The sequence below is a fragment of the Monomorium pharaonis genome, chromosome 6 (assembly GCF_013373865.1).
Source record: "Monomorium pharaonis isolate MP-MQ-018 chromosome 6, ASM1337386v2, whole genome shotgun sequence".
Lineage (NCBI taxonomy): Eukaryota > Metazoa > Arthropoda > Insecta > Hymenoptera > Formicidae > Monomorium > Monomorium pharaonis.
The window spans coordinates 11,275,321-11,290,984 of NC_050472.1; the positions used below are offsets into that span (position 1 = coordinate 11,275,321).

At 36.8% G+C, this 15,664-nt stretch overlaps 1 protein-coding gene across 6 annotated transcripts in view; it reads right to left on the reverse strand.

Moving 5' to 3' along the window:
• Positions 1 to 3,825: 3,825 nt before the first annotated feature.
• Positions 3,826 to 15,664, reverse strand: part of LOC105838247 (homeobox protein extradenticle) — an 82,209-nt gene continuing 70,370 nt past the window's right edge. For 2 of the 6 annotated variants that reach the window (XM_012683672.3, XM_012683671.3), the window contains exon 8: positions 10,486 to 12,266. In XM_012683672.3, the coding sequence (XP_012539126.1) occupies positions 12,132 to 12,266 (135 nt within the window). In that variant the 3' untranslated portion in view covers positions 10,486 to 12,131. Of the gene's footprint in view, positions 9,897 to 10,485; positions 12,267 to 12,287; positions 12,335 to 13,642 lie in introns of those variants that run through there. The other 4 variants (XM_012683673.3, XM_012683676.3, XM_012683674.3 and 1 more) reach the window with 4 other exon arrangements.

Below are 15,664 nucleotides of genomic sequence, written 5' to 3' on the forward strand. Positions count from 1 at the left end.
ACCTATATGTAAACTGACGCGACTATATTATTTTTTATAAAAGCAATTAAATTTTGCAAAACATTAAAAATAAATAGCATTAATTTATTTACTTATTAATTTCATTGTTAAATTGATCTTTTTCCATAACCTTAATAATTTGATGGAAATTGCGATCTATTTAGCATTAATCTTTGAAGCGTTCAAATGATTAATTAGATGGTTAACTATATAGATCATAATTCTAAGAAAAATTGAATAGTATACATTTATTATTCTGTTTTTGTTCAGCACATGATGAATTTAGATTTTGTGCATTTTTTGTGCGCAGTAATTGTAGACAAACCGTTATTTTTGGAAACATTATTTTTATAATAATTTTTTTTATTATTAAATAGATCTGTCATTCAGAATGTTATAATGTCTGATTTCTGAGTCAACTACGACGCATCGTTCCGTAATAACATTGATACGAACGTGTTATGTTACGATTATACAATTTTTGTTGAATAACTGTAACGCCAAAACGATGTATAACAGCAAGATCACTTGCGTATAACAAATATTACGTAACAGATTATTTCCATGTCATATAGCACCTACATATCACAAGAATAACAATGTTAAATTACATGTAACTTTCATGTTATATTGCCGCTATAAAATGTGTTCACTGGGTTGGCACTGTGTTACATAACATTAAAGAAAATTCAGAAAAAATTTCAAGTAAAAATATTAAAATTTAAAGAAGTTATAGTTAATAACAAAAGCCACCTTTAAAAAAACACGATTTGCGGTGCCAACTGCTGTGTGAAGCCGGATGTGAAACAGATGAAACAAAAAAATTTACTATGCTAGACTGCTCGTCAAACTTGATCGAGGTCGATAATGTAGAGTCATTTGGGCACGTTATTAACAAAATTTTGTATGTATTTCTTTTATAGATTTAGAAATCATTTTCTAGAATTAATTGTGGAGAATTTTTAATTCTGTAAATGCAATAAAAAGTTGTACATTGGAACAAATTGTACAATTCTGACGATAAAACAGATAGGATCCTCTTAAACACCGAAAATCTTTTTTTCTAAGGTTCCTAGGCTCAATCTAAAAGCACGGTATTGTTCTTTACTGAAATACCAAGTGCGCTCCATGCTTATTTTATATGTACAAAGTCTAAAACTTTTATACGCAGCCAATGTTTTCACGAGTTGATTACAGAAGTCGATAACAAAACTATAATTTTCTAACTTTCTTTTGTTTTTCGTATGAAATTGATCGCAGCGCACCGCGTTATTATCTGTATTTTAATTTTGGAGAAGGATTTTCAATTCCATGCAATCAATAAAAAGATTTTGATGTCCAAAAAATTAGTGATAAAACAGCCCAGTGAACACATTTTATAGCGGCAATATAACATGGAAGTTACATGTAATTTAACATTGTTATTCTTGTGATATGTAGGTGCTATATAACATGGAAATAACCTGTTACGTAATATTTGTTATACGCAAGTGATATAGCTGTTATACATCGTTTTGGCGTTACAGTTATTCAACAAAAATTGTATAATCGTAACATAACACGTTCGTATCAATGTTATTACGGAACGATGCGTCGTAGTTGACTCAGAAATCAGACAACATTTTATAACATCCTAAATGACAGATCTATTTGATAATAAAAAAAATTATTATAAAGATAATGTTTTTTAAAATAACGGTTTGTCTACAATTACTGCGCACAAAAAATGCACAAAATCTAAATTCATCATGTGCTGAACAAAAACAAAATAATAAATGTATACTATTCAATTTTTCTTAGAATTACGATCTATATAGTTAACCATCTAATTAATCATTTGAACGCTTCAAAGATTAATGCTAAATAGATCGCAATTTCCATCAAATTATTAAGGTTATGGAAAAAGATCAATTTAACAATGAAATTAATAAGTAAATAAATTAATGCTATTTATTTTTAATGTTTTGCAAAATTTAATTGCTTTTATAAAAAATAATATAGTCGCGTCAGTTTACATATAGGTATATGGAGACAATAACAAGTACTCATATCGATTTTGTAGGAAAAACGACAAAAAATTTAAAAATTGTCGGCTTCTGGCGTCGACTCATAACAAAAAATGTGTCTGATGTAAAAATTTTAGACCTTGTACGCACAAATCAAGCCTGAGCCCAAGTGGAGCAAACATTTAGGAACAATACTATGCTTTCAGATTGAGCGTAAGCGTTCTAATAAAAAATTAGTTTAATGAGTGAAAAAATTTCGTGTCTAAAAAGAGCAATCTGAATTTTTTTTTAAATTCTTGGTATGAAATTCAATTCATAAGTTAATATTAATAAACTTTAATTTTGGAAAAAGATTTCTAAATCTATAAAAGAAATACATACAAAATTTTGTTAATGATGTGCACGAATGACTCTACATTATCGACCTCGATTAAATTTGACTAGCAGTTTAGCATCCCCTTAAATGTTTTCAATAACGAGTTTATTATATGTATATTTAAGTACAAAAAGTTATTTTTGTACTTAATTGTACTTATATTTATTAATAATAATAATAAATGATCCGTCGAGAAACGGATAGAAATGATGATAATAATAACAACCCAGTGAACATAGTAATATAGCAGCAGTGTAACAGCAATGTAACCAAATATAACAGGTTACGTTACTCTGAAATTACACTTACATGTAAGTTACAATTTCCGACTCAGCAATATAACATGTTATAATTACATGTTATCTAACCGTTACACAACAGTTACAAAGAAAAATAAAATAAAATAAAAATTTTATTTTTTTAAAATTATTTTTATCAACAGCACATACTACATTTAGAATAAATTTTTATTAATTAATTAAATTTAAATTGTTATTTTTTTTTATTCTTACTTGTCGCTGCTAGGTTTGAACCCAGGACCTTAGGATGACGAACCTTGTACTCTACCTGCTACGCCAATTTGACTCATCGATATGGGTATTTGTTATTGTCTACAATGTAGACAAATGTTGTACACATATAATATTATAATTATAATGTAAATAATTACTTACACTTAATAGTGGCAGGTGCAAAGAAGACTCATTTCGATGCCTAATCTTAATAGATAAAATAAATCATATATGTACAAAATATAGTACAATTTATGACAAAAATGATAATATAATAAATTGAAATGCAAATGATATTATAAGAATAAAGGAACATACACACATAATGACAACAAGAAAATATAAAAATAATAGCAATGAAGATCAGTAATTAAGCTGTTGGTAAATATGATATAAAATCATGAAAATTAACACTTTAAGTGAAGAGACCCCGGAATCGTCTACATTTTTTGTGTACCTTCGATTTCAAATTTATTTTTTAATAAGACAGAAAAAACAGAATTTTTTCAAAAATTTAATTATGCAGCCATAAAGTTAAGTACATTTACTAGAAAAAAATGTCTCACATTTTTTCATAAAAAGTCCATAATTTCTAAAATATTGCAAGTTAAAAATTGTTTGACCTCATGTGTATTTTAAAATTTGTTATAGAGGCGTACACTCAAAAGTTAAAGAAAATAAAACATAATATTTCAGGAAGATAGGTAATTTAATGTAATAATGTGATATCTTGATACATCTTCATAAGCATTTACATATTCACAATTATTATTAATTGAATAATTTAAAAAAATATTATTAATATTAACATAAATATTAAATATAAGAAATGGTAATAAAATATTTATTTCATACTTAGAATATAAAAAAATTTAATGTAAGAAACGAGGACGTTGAGGGGGAAGGGAAATATGAACAATCAGAGATGCGTTATATTTTTCGATCCTTTTATTAAGTTTATCATAATGTTTCGAATCGATACAATGATTTCTGTGGTATACTGTTGTCTTTCGGGCCACAACGTCGACGATCGTCTCTTCCGCGCACGTTTGTGCTCTGAGATCATCAAACACGAAAATGCGTATACGAAATCAGCGGCGAGAACGCCGCGTAATATGTTTCCGGTGCGTAATATGCAAAGTGAGAGGAGAAAGGGGGGTGGGGTGGGGGAAGGCGCGCTCTCGCGTTGTCGAAACACGAAGAAATCAATCTAAAAATATCGTCGTCTCTGTGGGCGCGACACCGGGATCATCGGACAAAATTGGTCGAATCGGGAAGGCGGAAGCAGGGAATGTATGGAGAGGAAGGTGGTACGAGTTGTTCTTCTTTGGACGACTGTTAACGCCGTGACACCGATGACACTTCGAGAGGCGAAAACAAAAAGAAACGGAAAAGAATGAGGGAAAGAAGACAGTTTAAATAGAGAGTTTAACAATCGGCGTTCTCTCATGCATGTACGACCGTCTTTCGTTATTTCTATATCTTCTGCCTTCTTTTTTTTCTCTCCCTCTTTCTCTCGTTCTCTCTCTCTCTCTCTCTCTCTCTCTCTCTCTCTCCGCTATCGCGCGTAGACGGAAGTCGAAGAGGACATAATAGGAGTGACATGGGCGAAGGAGAAATGGAGAGACTGGAAATACCGGAGGTGGAGAAGAAGGGGGAGAAGGATGATGATGAAAGGAGAGGAAGAGAAGAGCGCACGAAGGATATAAATATATAATAATGTTTTATATCGCGCGTATTTTCGTAGAGTACGCTAAACGTTATTTCTTCGTCAAATCTCTCTCTCTCTCTCGCGCGCGTACGCACACACTCTTTCTCTTTCTCTCTGTCTCTCTCGCACGGTATTATCGATCTGTATTTTTTTCCTTTTCTTCGTTTTGTTATCGTTTCATTTATTAAAGAGTTAGAGTAGAGCCTATAAAGGGATGCCCGGACGTGCGCTCACAGCGAACCCCGGGCGCGCTTTTTTTGTTTTCTCGTATACTAGCTGTGCCGGAACGCACTTGTACTGGTCGCACGATCGGCGAAGGATTCGGCTAAAGATAGCGCGGCCGTCGAGATCGAGGGGAGACGCGATCTCGAACGCGATTTCGCGTCGCGAGAGAATTCCGTTTTGCCCCGCGGCCGATACGCCGATTGCGAACGAATCTCCGAGCGTCGCAGTCGCAAATTTCGTCGTATTTAGACTAAGCGAATGAACAAATTTGCTTCGTCAACGACGACGATACGTTGAAGGAAAAGGGATCAAGATTCGTTTTCCGTTCCTGAACTTAACTGCACTAATTCAAAGAGTGTACGTTGAAGCGTTCCTCTTTATCTGATTCTTCTTTATTCCAGAATTCTAGCGGCAGAGACCACTGTCTTTTATTGCAGCGTAGCGGAACTCTGTGCAAGAGTTCACTGAACTGGCCGCACTATGTCCGGAGTAGATGTAAACAGTGCAAGAACTGTTGAAACAGTCAAACGGTAGTCAACTTCAAGACAAAGATTCAAAACACGTTAAACAATAAATATAAAAATAAGAGCTTCCTGCCTAAATATATATTTATATTGTACTTAATAGTATTACTCTTTAGATATACAAGTTGAAATCATTGCTGGTTACTGTTAAAGAAATAGCAATCGTCATTAACATGTTCCGTGTCACGTGAAAGCATCGGTGATCCACGACAGTGGGTCGAAATGTGGCAGAAATAGAAAAATAATTCGATAGATTCATTACTTCAAAACCGGTATCTTTCTTTAACTGTATTATAATAAACAAATAAATGTTTCAAAAAAGACTAACACTTTTGCATACATATAATACTTTCCATTGACACGGTTCTGACTGTAAATCTGAATGATTATATAGAAACATAATCATGAAATATTTTCTGATAGCACGTGTGAATATATAATCATAATGTATAGTAATTGCATCATATTAATATAATAATATTGATTAATATTGTGGGTACCGCAAAACCTAGGCGGCCCTGAAATCATTTTTATTTAAAATATTGAATACTATTGTTATAATATATAGTTTTTAATTACTTGATTCATATAAAAATGTTCTTATAATAAACCAGCGCCAGTTGTAAAAAGTACAACTATTTAAAAAATAATACTTTGCAAGAACTGTCTTAACAAATCATAACTTGTTTTAACACGAAACATCATTATATGTATATAATTTTACATTAATTATGAATGTTTAATTAAATATTAATAATAAACAATACTAAGATTTTAATACCAATAAATATATAACATATATAAAATGATCAAACATATCTGTCTTGCAAAAGTTTGTGTCTAATAATAATTTTTGTATGATTTTTGTTCATAATCTCCAGCTCTCATAAACTGCGCGTATTCATTGTTCTTAAAACACAGCTTTCTTAATTGAAACTAAAATATGCATAGTGTGACAAATTAAATTGACGAGCAATTTAATATCGTTATTAAAACATCACAAAAAGACTTTATTGCGGAAAATAACGCTTTAAACAGAATATTAATAATTATTTGCATACAATTCCACAAATGTAACGTAGTACGGCATTATTTTTGTACTATGGCGTTCTTTATTTCCTTCTTGCACTCTTACACTCAATTTTCGCTTGCATTAGAGTTCAATTCTAGTACAGTCCAGTTCAGGAATAGAAAACAAACTTATCGTTATATTCGTTGGTGTTCGTTGCAAATGCTCGCTTGCAATCATCTCGCTAGTCTCTGGATCCTCTGGATCCACGACGATCGTATGCGAATCGCACACGGTCTGTCTGAAAATCACGTCGGGCGCTCCAACAATCTGTGTTTTACCGCTGAAGATCTAACGTTCGGGCAGAATTCGATCGAAGTAGAAATGACGGTGAATAAAAAAAAAAAGAAAAAAACGAGACGCAAGAAGAGAATTACATTGCGGCAGCCGATCTTTAGCCGAGCGAATCGCTCGCGACATATTATTTAACAACAGAGTTTAATCACCTAATCGCTCGGAGAATACTCGTAACTCTCCATCTTCATCTCGGCTTTGTTTATACAATGAATGGGATATTTTTGTTTTTCTTCCTCATTTTTATCTACGTGCTAGGAAATAAAATGAGTATGATCTGCATCTTCGTTACGATAATTGAAATAATCGGTGATATGGTGAACGGAAAAAAAGGAGGCAAAAAAAAATCGGTGACTTCGACCAAGGTGTGAACGTTTGAAAGAAAAAAGAAACATACATCTCTTTCTCTTTTTCTCTTTCTCGAGCCGACGATAAACTTTAATAACCCATAGAAATACTTATTATCAATATGATGATACAATTACAGTTTGCGATTATCACAATGCAAGAACCGCCAATAATAATAGTAATAATAATAATAATAATAATAATAATAATAATAATATCAATGATAATAATAATAATGGCAATAATATAATTAAAAATAAACTAATTAAGAACTAATAATAACTAATAATAATCTTCGCCATACTAATTACCATCGTCATTACAATGATTCATTTAGTCGTTATGGTTGCCTATATACTATCCTCTTTTATATATTTCTATATATATAGCTACAATATATATTTTCGTGTTGAAAAATCGTATACATTAGTGTTGTGTCGCAGGACATTGCTTCTGTCTCTCTCTCTCTCTCTTTCTCTCTCTCTCTCTCTCTCTCTCTCTCTCTCTCTCTCTCTCTCTCTCTCTCTCTCTTTGTCGCTCATTCTCGCACCTTTATTTCTCTCAACGCGTCTGCTACATGTCATTCCGCGTTCCACTATATATCTTTTTTGCTCTTGATAGATCGCAGATGAGAGGGGTAAGAAGGGGGGAAAAACACTGTCGTCGATGGCTGGAAGCATTCGTGTCGGTATATGAATTCTCCGAGACGAAGGTCCGAAACGTATGCCGGAGAAAATGGCAAGATCGCGGAATATCGCTCCGTAATGAAGAATCCCCTCCTCCCTTTTATCTCTCTCTCTTTTTCTCTCTGTCGCGCAGACCGTTTGTAGGGCATTCCGCGCGGGCATTAACTTCGGAATGCGGCTTTTCGCTTCGTAAAAAGCTTACAAATATTCGGTGCGACACAATCTGGCAAGATCTGCGCTTCGCGAGAGCGACCCGTCGAGGGGAAAGGAGGTCCTGACTCCGGGAGTGAGTCGCTCTCAAGTCTCTCGGTAGACATTAACATAATGTGAAAAATTGAAAAGGACGAAGGCAGGAAAGGAGAAAAACGCATGCGCAAATATAGAATTGACATACCTCTCGGCTCTTTTGTTTCTTTTTTATAGATTCGTGGGCGAGAAATTGTGCGGGGACTCTGAGGGGGCGGCGAATTGAGAATGAGGATATTCTGGCCGATTTTTTTTTTTTAAGGCGAGAACACGAGTGCCTCCAGACACGAGCGAGTTACGTAATCTTAATAGCTTAATATCGATTTTTAGTTCGTATTACTCGCCGTTCAAAGCGGCGAGCCTCGGATCACAGATAGTGAGGTGATCGGATTGCGCGAGCGTTATCGCGATAACAACGCGGGGTCTTGTATTCGTATTTCTTTTCTGCTGTTCTCTTTTTTTTCGCTTATTTTCGCATTTACACACACATGCGCGCGCGCACACATACATGCACTCACACTCCCCTTTCTCTCTCTCTCTCTCTTTTTCGCTTCTTTTTTTAGGTTTGTCAGTATGCGTTCTTCCTGCATTTCTCCTAAGGATTTCAAGGTGACAGCTCCTGAAAGCAAACAGCATCCGGCCGTGTATGCGCGCGCGAACTCACAGTGGCGTGAAAAAAGATCGTCCGAGAAGAAGATTCGAGAAGAGGGACTTCGGTCTCGTCATCGCTCCCGCTGGAAAACGGTCTCACCGAAACCGATTCCGAGGCAGCCGATGCAGAGACGTGCCTATACATCCGACGTGTCGAAACGGTTTCGTTTACTCAGGAAAATACCGAGCACGTCCCGGACGAGCTCGTCCTCAGGCGACTGTGCGTGCGCGCGCGCGCGCGCGCGCTCGCGGTATCGAGGGGTATTATCTTTCTTTCTTTTTCACTCGAAACGCAATCCTCGTGTGTCCTCTGCTCGGTTCGTTACAAGAGATCTCTTTTCTCACCGCACGCAGAGTGGCGTGCGAGTTATACAGCAGATATACGAAAGTATAGAATGTATATATATATATATATATATATATAATATATATTTTTTATACACATGTATATATACGTATACACAATACATATGTACGTACGTACGGCCAACTAAGGGTAGACAGGCGCAATTACGTGTGTGATGTCGGATCGAATTCCATCGATCGGCCGCGCTTAGGATTTCGATGTCGCGAAAACCGGACAATCGACTCCTCTTTTTTAGATCGCTGCCGATTTTGGATTCAATGTTGTGTGTGTGTGTGTGTGTGTGTGTGTGTGTGTGTGTGTGTGTGTGTGTGTGTGTGTGTTCACGCGCTAGTGTATCGCGGACGTTGAAATCGATAAAGGCGAAGAGATGATTGGAGAGAAACTAAATTTAATCTTTAAGTAGGTAAACGAGGTCACAATATCCTAGAAATAGTTTTCTTAAATGTTTTATATTCTCAGGTTGGCAATAGGGCTCATCAATTTATTGTTGAAGCCTTATAATTCATCACTTTACATTCTTTATCTGATAATTAATGCAAATTTAACTCTACAACGTAATATACTAGTAAATCATTTACCTACTTAAAGGTCAATGAGACTTTCGTGCTCGATAGCGCAATTACAAAAAAAAAAAAAAAGAGGAACAGGAGAGATGAAAAGCGGCTCGTGTTTCTCGCTCGCGGGAATACAGTCATGCACATCAATTTTTCAACGCAATCGCAATCCCTGGTCAATGCCCCGTATTATTGAAATCGATGAGACACGAGCGATTAGAAATGAGTCAATAGATAGGTTCAGAACTCCGAGCGACGTCCACAAGTTTTCTACGGTGAGACGTCATATGCGTATTCCAGAAACTTCCGATTCCGAGAACTTCGTTTCTGAGAGCATATCCCAAGAACAAATTCTAAGAATCTTGGAAGAACTTCCTTATATTAGTTGTACAATTCTGTGCTATTTATACGAATATATAACGCGTTAAAAATAGGTCTTCACCCTTTAGTACCTGACGAAACATATATATGTCCCGGTCCTTAAAAAATTCATATCGTCTGTAGAAATAAAAATAATGACTTCTTTCAGGGCTCATATTTTAAAGATGAGGGATCCCTGGTTTTCCTGGCTTTCATTCTTTCATTTATGTATTTCGTCAAATACTCGTAAAATAGAATAAAAGCAAAAAATACACTTATCGTCTACAAAAATTAAGATAGCGAGTTCTTTCCGAAACTCTCATTTCGAAAGTTAACGTAAGGATTTCATGAAAAAAATCGCTACTTAATTTCAAAATGGATGCAACGTATCGGATCAAAATGCTAAATTTTGTTGTATTAACATGTAAATTAGATGTATATGTATATCTATATACTATATATGCATATACATACTGCATGTATATATACATATATGTATATTTAAATGTATATATAAATTTTTAAAATCAATCAAAAAATGTTTGTAAACTTTAAATTTTGGTCCGCCATATTAGATCAGCCATTTTGAATTTTCAAATTTTGACTACACATTCAGTGATCCTAAGAACTTTTAGTGAGTTAGATGCTAAAATTATTCCTAGAAAGGTCAGGCACGAAAGGGTTAAATTTACTTCTCTCATTGACGAACCTTTCGAGGATTATTTGCTGATTGACTGAAACGTTTCGTATCTCTTGGTATGTCAATGTGCTAGGATTGTGATTGCATTTTAAAGCAAGAACTTGAAAAATAAAGAACTGAGAATAAACGTAAGAGACATTCGCTAGCATTACATAAGAATAAGGTTGCCATGTGTCGGGAACGAGTAACAAGACATAAACATAAAGAGTCGCACGGAGAGATGTTCGTGTTTATGTATATATTGCTTGAGATGTGATGCTTTCGCAAAGCATTTCCAAAAAACTACGATCTCCGATTTTCATTCGATAGGGTTCATTAAAAAATTGTAAATAAATAAAATAAAACTGCAGAAAACAAAAGGCGCCTATAGCTTCGAGCACGGTTGCTCGACGCTATGCAGTATCGTGCAATAAAATCATGACCAAGTACCGTTTTTTACTTCAACAGCTATGTCTTAGAGAGGCTTGGAAACGCCGCGTCCGTCTTAATATTTTGTAGGAGTTCTAAATATCGTGATTGATCTGCGTACGCTTTTCCATAGCTAGGCGCGTGTACGTTTGACCTATTGTCTTCAGAGAAACCAACTTCCGCCATAAGGAGAACACACTGACCTACGCCCTTTGTCTCGCTCGCGTATTTTCTTCTCCGTTGGCTTTGCTCGACCGCTCTCTCGCGAAAAATTACTCGATAAAGCCGAAAACGGATAACAAGGATACGTGGAACGGAGGAAATCGCGTTTAATCGTTCCGCGGCTAATGATTCTCTTCAATCTCGAGCGCCGAGGTACGCTAGCGTATACATTTGTTGATAACAGCCGAACGGCTCTTTCGAGTTCTGGGGCCCCAATTCTGTACCGCATACCGACAACTATCGGTGTCGTTGCGCAGGTTTTTTTGCCATATAAAATATCTGCGCAACGACACCGATACTTGTCGGTAGGCGGTACAGAATTGAGCCCCAGAGTTTACAACCTATCCTATCCTCTACGATAGTCTGTCGCTCGGACGGTTCACGCGTACGTCCGCACACGTATCCTTCTTCTTTCTGATACAGAACTAAAACGAGAAGAGAGTTGCTCGAACATCGAAAACTAATCCTACTTATCGGGAACACCAGCGGAACGACCGTGTAAGTTTTCTTTCATCGTGTGCCATGTCGTATCGTGTTGTGTCGTGTCGATAAAATTGCGATATTGTATAAGACAAGGCTGCCATACCATAGCAACGAGCAACCATCTTCCTCACCAGAAGCTAAGAGCCGCTAGTATCATGGCTAGTGTCGAAAGGGCATTGCTGTAAAGGGTATAAGTATGGTTGCTCGCCTGCAATATGGTAACTTTGGTGTGAGATCCTGAGTCTCGTTTTTCGCTCGCTCGCTCGCTCGCTCGCTCGCTTCTCTCTGCACGCATCGTTCGCACAATCTTTCTCGCTTAACACATCGCGCGTGTGTCCGCCTCGAAAGGAAGGGTCGAGGAAGAAGAAAGTAACAACGAATGTGAGTCTTTAGACGCGCGGTCGCTTTTCGTTTTCCCGGTCGGAATCAGAGTCCGCTGAATCGTGGAGAGGCGGAAATTCGGGCACCGCCTCGCGCTGTTGCATCCATCCCGCCGCGCCTGGCCCCCCAGCCAATGCCTTGCCCTGCGTCATGTTTTTCGATTGTTTGTTTTTTGTTTTGCAATTGATTTTTAGCCCTCTGTCTTTATCCCCTGCAGGATGGCGACAAAATAGCGTGTCATTGGTCACTAAGCCTCGCCTTGATACCCGGATAAATGAAGATTTGCTTCGCATCGCGCTTCGTTCTCAAAGGAAGAACGTTCGGTCTACCCGCTCGTCGGCGGATATGCCGAACTTTCTCCAAGCTCGGCCATGTTGCATCGGCTACACGGGAATGAGAGATAGATCCACGCGATTACAATAGCGAAACTTCCAAGATACTTTGGATTTGCTACTCTGATCTGTCGCTCAGCTCAGACAACCGAAACTCAACAGGGTGTTTACTCAAATTTTGTAAAACAATTCTCGGATTTTTTCTAAATTTCATTCAAAAATCTAAAATTAGAGAATTTTTTAAAGCAATTTTCAAACAAATTAATTTTATTATACCTTTTAATGTTTCCTTAATTAACAATCACAAAGAAGTTTTAATAATAAATTTAATATTAAAATATAACATTTAAAAAATTAATAATGGATATATGAACTAATGGATATATGACAATCTGTCCGCATATACAGATTTAACTCCTTGGAAGTACTGAATTCGAAACACTGTCCGTTTGAAATGACGTATTGTTCTTTATTGTCACAGATTTTTTAATAAAAACTTGCAAGTCGCGTGAGAATGTACGTGAATGTATTATATGGCTGTATGTAACATTTATTACTAACCGATTGTCGATGCTTTGCATTATCAAGAAAAAATAACTTTGTCAAAGAAAAATCATTTTTGTCAAGAGAGATAAAATTAAATTGAAAATTCCCAAAATGTCCTTGAGTGTATTAATAAAATTTCATTCAAAATATTTTTCAAGAATAGAAATAAAATTCCCTGAGAATTTCACATTTTTGCCGTTAGTAAATACCCTGTTCGACATTTTGGAAACTGTTTTACGTTATTAATTCCGATCACTTGTCTCTCGTTATCCGCGTGTCGAAAGAATTCGAAACGTAATTAAACACAGTGTTCATCCATCGGAATGACTTGTCTCTTTTGTCCATGACAGTGGACTTGTCAGTCGGACGTCATTTTTATCGAAGTAATCGCTAAAGCGAATGTCGAACCAGGAAATCCTTTCAAACTCGCCGATGCAACGAGCCGGCGTCTATTCTACTGTCTACGCGAAATTTTGAACTCTGCACAAAACGAGCTACAATGAAATTCTTGATTTCATTCACTCCCTTTCTATCATGCTCTTTTTTTCTTTCGGCTTTCGCCTATTCAATCATTCACACTCAACTACTCTCTCTCTCTCTCTCTCTCTCTCTCTCTCTCTCTCTCTCTCTCTCTCTCTCTCTCTCTCTCTCTCTCTCTCTCTCTCTCTCTTTCTTTTTCTCTCTCTTTCTGTTTCTCAGGATCAAGACAAAGGCGCACACGTATACTATCTTGTAAAACCAATATACACGTGGGCCTCAGAAAATAACATCATCGTAACTCAGATGTTTTTTAAATCCATTAAATTAACGTTGACAAATCATAGACGGTTTTTTAATTTTCAATGACTTGTAAAATTCCTTGATTGCGTTTCCAAAGAAAAATCGACAGTGATAGTTTTTGCTTCGGAGGCTCTCGTGTCTTGAAATTCTACATGCAGCCATGCATGTCACGAAAACTATCTGCCCTAATATCTCTTCAACTATAAGATACACTCCGATGTTGTTTTCCTTCTATCAGCTTATATATACATATTTTACGTGTGAAAATTGTGTATGTGTGGATGTGTATTGTGTGTGTGTGTATAAAGAGCTGCCTTTGAATAAGACTAAAGATTTAAAGATTAAGTATCGAAAGCCGTGTAAAGAGCGACATGAAATCGCGCGCAATGAGTGCATGTCAAATGCTATTTATGTACAAACGCGGAGACAGATTCGTGTGATTCACCGGTCATTGTTGTGTCTTCCAATGTTGGTCTCTCAGACGCCAAAACTATAAAAAGGGAGGGAAAGCAACAGAGAGAAAAATACTTCTCGCAAGAATAATTTCAAGGCCTCGTTTTTTTCTTCGAATTTTGCGATTGGAAGAATCGATGTTGAAAGAAACGGTTCGCGGTCCTTAGCATCTAATTTCGAGACACTCGCTGCGATCGACACAATCGAATCTAAAGAAAAAAAAAACTTATCGCTTGCTACCACCAAAAAACTTTTACTATCTATATAACAAATGGCCTATCTAACTCTATCTCTAAAACTTAAAAAAAAAGAAGAGTTCCAGTATCTTATTGCACACTTAGCGAGATCTAATCCTAAGGGAAGAGCTCAAAGGCGAGGACGTCTTTCTGGAGGGTGTACAACGCACGGAGGGCGAAAAGTCTTCCGTTTTTCTCAATGCGCGTCATTCCAATGTGTATATGTATATGAAATTCCGGTAGAGAACATTCGGTAAGATCCAAGTCCGAAAGCTCGATCCGCGCGATCTTCTCGACCGCCGTTGCGTTCTCCAATTCTTCCAATGTCAACGTGCTCTTCAAGATGACAGACCGATAAACGAGGGACAATAAAAGGAGATTGTTATATTCTCGCACGCGCGTCGAATGATACGTTTATCGATACTTTATTGGAACCGGGATGTCTCGGATCGCCAGAGTTCATTCACTCTTTTCGTAATCGAATGTCGAAATCTTTTTATTCCTCTCAACGTTGAACAAATTTCGCCGAGTTATTCAAGGATTGCTGTTAACCGCTTCCGGTGGCATGACTGTCTCTCTTTTCTCGTACTTTATCGCGCTCACATCTTTAACGTGCGACGCACGCGGCGGTTTCTCCCCCCATAGCGCAGTTTAGTTCAAAAATAAATTCTAATTCTCGGGGTCTCTCTACGTAACATGGAGATCTTCCTCTGTAGTAAACGCGTGACAATCTCGTTGCCCTTGGAACGTCTCCGCGTTGAAGCACAGGTTCTCAAAGTAGAAATTTCGAAACGTCCCCGGAAAACACGTTAACACCCGGACAATCGGCCCGCGTACATATTGCACTATCGATGAGTTAGATGAGAACGGAACTGGCACCTCGCGAGCCCGGAGGACCTAGTGACACTTCTCCGAGTACTCCTTTCGTCTTTAGAGTTTTTCAGGACAGAGAAAATCCACGACCCTTCTTCGAAAATGCTTCTCTCTCACTCTCTCTTTCTCTCTGCTTTGAAAACCGAGTTCTTAGGGAAAGACCGGGCGCTTGTGGCTCTCTATCTTTCTACTCTCTAACTCTTTCTTTAACATTTCTCTCTCATTTTTCTCTTTCTCTCGTATCGAGAATTTCTGGCGAGCTTTCGCTCGAGCTTTCTTTATACAATGCAAGCGTTTTTTTTAGGCCGGCCTGACGCATCA